The sequence below is a fragment of the Podarcis cretensis genome, assembly GCF_951804945.1.
Source record: "Podarcis cretensis genome assembly, chromosome: 8".
Taxonomy (NCBI): Eukaryota; Metazoa; Chordata; class Lepidosauria; order Squamata; family Lacertidae; genus Podarcis; species Podarcis cretensis.
Window position 1 is genome coordinate 22168252 of NC_137177.1, and position 9565 is coordinate 22177816.

At 41.3% G+C, this 9565-nt stretch overlaps 1 protein-coding gene across 1 annotated transcript; it reads left to right on the forward strand.

Moving 5' to 3' along the window:
- Positions 1-33: 33 nt before the first annotated feature.
- RPA2 (replication protein A2) lies at positions 34-7716 on the forward strand. The gene is made up of 9 exons (XM_079986531.1): positions 34-185; positions 2259-2350; positions 3201-3302; positions 3627-3740; positions 4314-4388; positions 5179-5292; positions 5583-5696; positions 6874-6968; positions 7069-7716. The coding sequence occupies exons 1-9, from the start codon at positions 167-169 to the stop codon at positions 7151-7153; spliced, it is 810 nt and encodes a 269-aa protein (XP_079842657.1). The 5' UTR covers positions 34-166; the 3' UTR covers positions 7154-7716.
- The last annotated feature ends 1849 nt before the right edge of the window (positions 7717-9565 follow it).

The following is a 9565-nucleotide window of genomic DNA, read 5'->3' on the forward strand; positions in this document are numbered from 1 at the left end:
GTGGGCTGGCCTATCCTGAGCGCTCGTTTGGCGCGCTCGGGATGGGGCGGGGCGAGAGAAAAAGAGCCTGGTGAGGAAGGAGGAGGAGAAGAGCTCGTGGCGCCGCTTTCCTACAAGGGTCCCTCTCTCGGCGTGCGCTGCTCCTCCTGCTCCTCCTGCTCGCGGCATGTGGCTCGGCGGTGCCGGTGAGCGGCCTGGCGCGGTGCCCGTGCTTGTGGGGACCCGCCGTTCCGCGGAGGCGGCTGGCCAGGGAACGCCGCGGAGCCTCTTCCCCGGGGTGGGGGTTTCGGGCTCCCTCTCCTCCCTCGGGCCCCGCTTCTCCAAGCCCAGAGTTTGGGAGTCAATCCAAGTCTCCTCGACGTGCCTCGCCTCAGGCCTGCAAAACCCCGGCGAGGGAGGGGGGCACGGGAGTAGGCAGGGTTTACGTGGGGGGAGGGGCAGAACCTCATTGAGTTACTTTATTAAAAATTGATTCAGGGCCTGTCCTCCCCCCTTGTCTACGTCCAGGGGGGGGCAGTTTTGGGGCGGCGCCCCTGAGCCAAGGCTGGCTACCATGGGTAAAACTAGGCAGCGTCCCCACGTTGTAGAAGGCCTCTTCCCTCCCCCCCACCAAGCAAAAAACAACCCTTTGTGCAGCAGCTTCGTGCCTCCTTTATACAACCAGCCAGCCTCCGTTTTGTATTTTGCATTGCATTCATTGCATTATTAATATTAATTGCGTTATTAATCCTATAAGGAAAAAGCTGTTTATCGTTGAGCAACACAGATAACTAGTGATATTGAGTCACAAGGTTGCTGGAGGAACTAAGACTCTTTTGTTGGGGAAGTCATTTAACAAGATAGGCGGAGTGGAAAGGTACACAGATATTGGCACAGGAGCACGTGCGTTGGGGTAAAAGATTCAACACGGCTCGACCGAGTTGCCGAGGGGCTGCATAAAGCAACCAGAAGCAGCTTTTGTTCCATTCTGAGTTCATTTGGCTATGCAGGGCTGTCCTAACCACTAGGCGGGGTTGTTAGGTTCTCGCCCAGAGAAAGCACCAATGCGTGTCCTGCATTACAAAGAGCAGTGGTGGGGGCTGTACTGTTGGAGAAGCTGGCCACTGACACTGCTGCTGCAGCATGCTTAGTGCTGGGATGGGAGGGCCAAAGGGGCCTTTTAGTTTCTGGTGGCGGCAGCTGGGTGGCTACGCCTGCAAGGAAGGGAGATGGCTTTGGGGGAAGGCTTTGCTGTGCAGAAGGTCCCACATTCAGCTTCCAAGGTAGGGCTGGGAGGTCCTCTGCCTTGAAACCCGGGATAGCTGCTGCTACCAGTCAGTGTGGACTGTACTGAGTTAGGTGGCTTAATGCCATGACTCTGGATGAGGCCTCTTCCATACACTTCTGAGGCTTCAGTTCCTGCACCTGATGGCTTGGCTTTGCCAGGCAAAGTTGGGGGAGGTGGGGAAGATAATAAACCACCCAATCACCACCCCATGTCACAGTAGGATTCTCATCATCACTTGAATGAAATTGTATGGACTCTCCTTCCTTGGAGGTTTTTAAGCAGAGGTTGGATGGCCATCTGTCATGGATGCTTTAGCTAAGATTCCAGCATTGCAGAGGCTTGGACTAGATGAGCCTTGGGTCCCTTCCAGCTCTATGATTTTATTGAATTTTAATGAATTGGCGAGGTGGAGGTAAAAGGTGTATCAAAGTGGGAAGAGGGCAGCTCTGTGTGTAAAATATCTGGGTGTGGAAGAGAAAGTTGTGGGTGATCCTCAGACAGAGGTGTGGGTTAAAATGACTGGTGGACCGTGCCTTCAACTCTTTCCCTTATGCTCAGGTGTTTTGTCACCTACCTCTGGCCATGCAGCTTACCTTAACTTTGCATATGAACCAGTGCTGCTTTGTTTATGAGTAATAAGCCAAGAACAAACCTTAGGTTCCACTTAAGGTTTGTGGAAAGAAAATTGGGTGCTGGTTCACATGTAATATAAAGCCAAGTTTTGTGAGTAAGCTGTGGTTTATTTCTGAGCATGGCTTATTGTTATCAGTGAACCAGAACAGTGTGGTGGGCTTTTTTTTTGGGTTACTTGGAAGCTGCAACTAATGGCTTCTAGGATCCTTGTGTCTGTCAACTCTCCCTAAAGTGTTCTGTAACTTCTTTGATAGATTTTGCTCCATTCACTTGGATGACTTTTGCTCTTTTTAAGTTCAGCGACCTAACAGTGTGAAAATAGCTTTGCGACTTAATTTTTTTCTGATCTCATTCCCAGGTGGCTATGACAATAGTTATGGTGGTAGTGGATATACACAATCACCTGGAGGGTTTGCATCACCTTCAGCAACCCAAGGCGAAAGAAAATCGGTACGTAAATTGCCTGTAACAAGTGAGGACTGTTACACTTCTGAAATATTATTATTATTTGCTTCCCTTCTGAAAGAGTTGTCGTATTGGTTTCATAGAATGAAATGCACTTTGTTACAGAAATAATGTTTGGATCACAACTTTTCCCCTCATCTGAGGACAGAGCTGAATTTGCTGCTGCTAGGCTAACCTGTTGCCCTTGGGTGTAGTGGTGCAGACATTGTTCCACCACCACTGTTGAAGTAAGAGTCAGTTGCTAGTCTGATTGGTGTCTGTATTTGGAATGGGCTAGGGCACTATCTTGTTCTTTGCCTTGGGCAGCAAAATGTATTGTGTGGGCCAGTTGTGCTGTACTGGTCCTCATGACTCATTAGCATGTTTATTTTATGTGCAGGTTTTAATAGCTGGCTTCTTGGTGTATAACAGTTATAATAGTTAGCACCACAAAAATCCCATTCTCTCGAAGCTAGAAATTGACATTTTAACATTTAAACTTGATAATGGCAGTCTTAATTTATGTGGAAAGAGGTAAACTGTGATTTCTATTGGTGGCAGTTTATTTGTGGATCATATTTTAGGAATTTTTACAGGCTTTGTAGTTTGTTATGCATTCATTTTAATTGTTTGCAGTGATCCATAGCAGTACAATGATAATTAATTAGAACACTTTTACTACTCTTGCTTATTTTTTTAAAAGTTTCTCATTTCTTCCTCTAAGCATTCTTGCTGTTCTGTGTATATATTTTTTTCAAGCTGCAACAAAACTTGTTAATTGAACTCTGCAATATATATTTTTCTTTTCAAAGAGCAAGTTCCTGAAGATGAAAATTTTAAAATATTGTCTTTGCAGAGGTCAAGATCACAAAATATTGTTCCCTGTACAGTGTCCCAGTTACTTTCTGCTGAACAGGTAGATGATGCTTTCAGGGTCCGAGATGTTGAGCTTTCACAGGTAAGCTGGCCAGCCACACTGCTGTATATTGTTCTGGGATTAAGGAAATCTGCCATGTGCCACTTGGATTGTTTTACTAAAGTACTCCTCAGAATTTCCCTACCTGCTTCCTTAAATCGAGCATTCTTCTCAATCATGAGACATCTCTGCTGGTTGTGGCAAACTATTATTCATTTGGGGTGGATAGATTTGTGGGCATTAGTTAATAATATATAGAATGTTACATTATTTAACTAAATGCCCTTGAGATAGTTTCTAAGCTCGTGATACAACTTGAAGCTAGAGGTTGTGTCATTAAGAAATGTCATCTGTTTCTCTGTGCAGGTCATTGTTGTTGGCATAATCAGGCAAGCAGAAAAAGCACCAACAAACATTCTCTACAAAGTGGATGACATGACCGCAGCCCCGATGGATGTCAGACAGTGGGTCGATGCAGATGTAAATATCAGTTTGTCTAAACTAAGAGAGCCAGCATAATGTTATAGTTAGACTAGAACTGGGGAGACTTGGTGGTAGGAGACTTGCCTGGCATCTTACCTTTCCCTCCTTTTCCTGTGCAGCAGAAGTAGAATACATAATTTAAAATAGCTAAATAGTTCAGATTTGCTTGATTGAATTATTAATGCAAGTTGAATAGAATTTGACTTCATTTGGTGCAGAATTTTTAAATTTGGCCTAGTGTCTGCCCAGTACCTGCCCATGATTGTTCCACAGGTTTGTTATCAGGCAACAATGTATTCTTGCTTGTACCCATTGCAGCAGAAAAACTTGTAGGGAAGCAGTCATAAAAACAAGAGGAGCCCTTCTGATTGGACTGTGCAAACTATTGACATCTCTAACTGTGCCATAATTGTGAAAAAGTGAGAAATTGTGTTTTGAATGGCTTTACTCATATTGTTGTATGGATTATATATGATGGTTGTTAAAGTTAAAACACTTTCTCAAATTTGATTACCAAATTGCTGGTAAAGGCCAAGAAACCACTGTCCTATTCTCAATTTTATTATACAGGAGGCAGGTAGTGAGAATGTTGTGGTGCCTCCTGGAACATATGTGAAAGTTCTAGGCCATCTGCGATCTTTCCAGGTAAGAAGACAAGATTATCCATTACTAATATTACTCTTCCCTCCCACACACCAAAAGGACTAAGCCTTGCTGTACAGAGTCCTGTTCATTTTTGTGTGACTATTAATTACTCAGGTAGGAAGGATGTGTGCTCCTGTGAAATCAGTCCTTGATACTTAAATTGAAATGTGTTCCTCCTTGGTTGGGAATTGTATTGTATTTAGTTTATTAGTAGATACACTCTAGCTTCGTTGCGATGGAAGACATGCTTCCAAGCCTAATATACCCCTCCCCATTTTATTCACCACTATATAAAATATAGTGTCAGAACAAGTGGATTTGGCATATGTGAAAACAATATTCCCTCTAGAGAGAGAATATGATTTGTCAACTTCTGGTGTACCAAATTCATTATAATTTGAAAATGTTGATTAGTAGTGGTTCATTTACCAGTGTATTCTTGGATGCAGAAGACTCTTTAAGATGTGGGGCTAGTCCTCCACAAACGCTGAAAATTTGAGCTTTGGCTTTAAAGGGGAGAGTGAAAGTTTCTTAAGATCATGAACATAATTAGGAAAATGCACTCAACCATTGTTTTAAGATGCCACTAAAATTAGCAGGGAGCACATTTACATTTTTTTAAAAAGTTTGTTTCCCCCTATCACTAATGTAAAAAATTTAGAAGCTAACATTTTATCTGTAAGTTGCCTTGAGTCCCTGCCAGGAAAAAGGCAGAGTATAGATAAATATATAATAGTAATACCTGGGCAATAACCGTTCAATGAGATGTCATTTGTTTCCTTTATCACAGAACAAGAAGAGCCTGGTTGCATTCAAGATCCTGCCGCTTGAAGATATGAACGAATTTACCACGCACCTGCTTGAAGTCGTAAATGCCCATATGATCCTCAGAAAAGGCAATATGGTACATGTAGAAACGAGGCGCACACTAACCTTTTCATGGAGGGCAAACAACTTTGAAACATACGATTGAGCAGCACAGAAAGTGTTAGCAAGCAGGAGGTTTGCACTAGCACAGCCAGAGGGGCCTTGGGTCTTTTTCAGTGGCACAGGCAACCTCCCAACAACCCTATCTTTTAGAATCTTGTAGTTGCCTTTCAAATGTTTTTTCCCAGTTCTAAAACTTCTAATTTCACACCTGTAGTATTATATAATAACCAAAGTTGGTGGTTGTTCCTTTTCCATGTATCTTAGCCCATGTCAATGAAGATGCCGCAACCAGTTGGTTTGATGGGGATGGGCAACACATCAAGCTATGGAGGAAATGGCGCCTTGCCAGTGAGTGGGCTCACAGCACACCAAACTCAGGTATGCATAAGGATGACAGGACAATTCTGGGCAGCATGTCAGATTTCTTGTATCTCGGTCTTCCAGTGACGGCTTTGTCCAAGGTCTTGGGATCTGGGTCACTTTTGTTGCCTTTTCTAATGAGAAGAAAAACTCCTGGCTTCGAACTCATTGCTTTCAGCCCCTATATCTACAGAGGCAGCAGTCTGACTGCCTCTTCTGAGTTTCTGTCATGCACACAATTTATTGTACTTTGGGAATTTGCCATACAGTCTAGTCATAAATGTAGTGGGTGATAACCAATTCTAGTCATGCTAAGACTAGCCCTTTCAGTGGGTCTACTCATGAGTAAGACTAACATTAGATATCAAGCAACATAAAACACTAAAGCAGCCTTCTAGGAGTGACAGTTGGCTGTTTAGAAAGTGGGGAACTTCCCTGATTGGCAAAAACAAAACCCTAAGAATGAACTGAATTGCAACAGAGGAGATTCACATAAGCTAGGGCCTTGCTGCTTCTTTTTCATGTAAACATTGCTTAAGGTAGAGTAAAAACACTTTTTGCTGTGTTCTTCCCCTGAGATCAAGTACAGAAAGCTGCATATGAATTATTAATTCTGTCAAAATGCCCCAATTACTTTTGCAAATTACTTATTGTTAAAAATACATATTTCCAACACTTATTTTTGATTGTTTCTATTTTGTCTTTTTGTTAATAATCAAGGCAGCTAAATAAAAAATGAATATGATCAGCTAAAATGTTATAATTTGATGTGACAGCGACAAACACACAGTAATAGTATGAAATACCAAACCATTCATCATAGTATAAAAAGAATAATATCAGAATAAAATCCTGTTTGGATCATAGCTTGCTAAAGACCTTCCTGAACAGGAAGGCCTTGAATTGTTCTCTAAAAATGTGCAAGTAGTCTTTGTCAGTAGTAGTTTAACCTCTTTATTATCAGTTAATGTTAGTATATTATTCCACTGCTGAAAGTTGATTTGCTTTTGCTACACCTCTGTTTAGAATTTCAGCAGTTATGTTCATCATGACAACAGGAGGAATAACATTCTTTCTTAAAATTGTGATGTGCATTGAACGTATTTCTTAAAGCAGATTGAATATTAGTATTGGAAGTCTATACTGCACTGCTATTTGTGTTTGGGTAACACTCTTTTATTTCTTTCTGTTCAAGATTCTGAATTTGATTAAAAGCTCCACATCTGCTGAGGGGATAAGTCTTCAGGATCTGCAGTCCCAGTTGCGTAGTATTAATCTGCCAACACTGAAGTACGTATATATAGGCAGCCTAGGCTTTTGAAAGGAGAACTTACCCAGTGTTTATCTCAATTTTCCAATTGGATCTTTTATTTCTTGTTCTCTTTTCCAGGAAAGCTGTTGAATTTCTTAGCAGCGAGGGACATATCTATTCCACTATTGATGATGAACACTTTAAATCTACAGATGCCGATTAATGCTTTGTTTAGATATAATACCTTGGTCTAGTAAACTGTTAGACCAAGATCATCATATCTGAACTGAGCTGAAGTGTCCTTTGAATTTGACTGTTATGGAATAAGTGGTTTCTGCCCAGATCAACCATCAGATGATAATGCAGAAGTGACAACAAGCTGTACATTTATAGAAGGAGGTATCTTTATCTGTTGATGGTGAACTTACTATTCTGGATAGACAAAAGTAGTGCACAAATTTATAATAGTATTAAGGATACACAAGCAAGTGTATGTATTTCAGAAGAGAAAAATGGGCTTGATGGGAAGAACATACAAACTTATAAGTCTTTGATCGTGTTATATTTTGGGCAATTTTGGAAGTGATCACTCCACCCAGCTGTGACCCTTGACTGGTTGCCATGGTTTGGAAATGGCATGTCAGATTTCTCCATAGGTAGAAGAAAAATGCTTAGAGTTATATTTTTTTTTAATTCTGAACACGTCTGTTCCCCACTGCACTTTGAATGCCAAGTAGCCTTTTTTCAAGAAATATTTCCTATCTCAATAAAGCTATTTTTATTTTGCATCAGTGTTTCTTTGTCTTTTGTTGAGAATAGTTGATCATGCAATTACTATATATAGCAAGCACAAGGGTGGGGAACTTCTCGGTCTGCGGGACTCTGGAATCTAGTGTGGCATATATATTTTACTGCAGTACTGATAAGACCTAAAAGCTAGGCTTTTTTTTAGTGTGGCATAAAAGTAGTTCAGTGACATTAAAAAAGAAAGTCAGGCAAGCCTCAAAATTTAACCACCACTTGAATCATAGAATCATAGGGTTGGAAGAGACCACAAGGGCCATTGAGTCCAACCCCCTGCCTAGCAGGAAACACCATCAGAGCACTCCTGACATATGGTTGTCAAGCCTCTGCTTAAAGACCTCCAAAGAAGGAGACTCCACCACACTCCTTGGCAGCAAATTCCACTGTCGAACAGCTCTTACTGTCAGGAAGTTCTTCCTAACGTTTAGGTGGAATCTTCTTTCTTGTAGTTTGGATCCATTGCTCCGTGTCCACTTCTCTGGAGCAGCAGAAAACAACCTTTCTCCCTCCTCTATGTGACATCCTTTTATATATTTGAACATGGCTATCATATCACCCCTTAACCTCCTCTTCTCCAGGCTAAACATGCCCAGCTCCCTTAGCCGTTCCTCATAAGGCATCGTTTCCAGGCCTTTGACCATTTTGGTTGCCCTCCTCTGGACACGTTCCAATTTGTCAGTGTCCTTCTTGAACTGTGGTGCCCAGAACTGGACACAGTACTCCAGGTGAGGTCTGACCAGAGCAGAATACAGTGGCACTTGCATTTTAGTTACGCTAAAATAGACCGTTGTCAATACACAATGCAAATGCAACTGTGCAGTTTTGAAATAGGCAAAAGTCTTATGTTGAAACCCTTAACATATTTGTGTTCCCAGTACACTGGTAAAAAAACAGCTGCATTTGAATTGCAGACCCATATCATTTTATGCTTTAGCACTTTTTTTTTAATGGTAGCTCTTAGGCCCCAGAAATATGTCATCTCCAAGGGAGTTTGGCAGCCCAGATAGGAGGGACCCCTTATAGTTTCTATGTACTGCATTGTGTTTGGCATGGTTGCTTTTTGCCTAAGGTTACCACATTTTTTTTCGATGAATCTGGGGACTCTTTCCAACTTTAATGGATTTTGTATGGGGACTGATTGGTAAATCTGGGGACTGTCCCCGGGAAATGGGGACATCTGGTAACCTTATTCTAGCCTAACTTCAGGTCCTCATTTTACTGTAAGGGTGGGGACAGGCGACAGTACTCTAAAAACCCTCTTTGTTGCCAAAGCTAAGTCTCCTGAAACAAGGAGATTGCAGTTTCTTCACCCTGGGTGGTCTTTGGTAATGTTTTTTTTTTTTTAGTATTCTTTTTATTAACTTTCATTTATCATGCACACACAACGAAAAAACAAAACCATTTACAACAACAACTAAGACAGAAAAAAGAAAAAATTACATTAAATCCAATACTTATTAAATTAAGTAACAGAAAAATAAAAAGCGACGAAAAAAGCACCAAAGAAATAAAAATAAAAATGAACTAATACATAACACATACTAGCTGACTTCCTCCCTCCTGAATTCGGGTTCTTAATTTTAAGAGTTTCATTTTTACAGCTGGTGTTGGTTAATTGATCTATCTGTACATCGAAAGTTTCTTAACAAGCCTGCTATATTTGGTAGGTTACTATAGTTACCTTCAATATATGTCATAAATTTAATCCAATCGTTATTTAACTTTGTATTCTTTTGGTTTCTAATTCTCTGTGTCATTTTAGCTAATTCGACGAAGTTATATAGTTTCGATTGCCATTCCCTCACCGTTGGTATATTTCTATTTTTCCAAT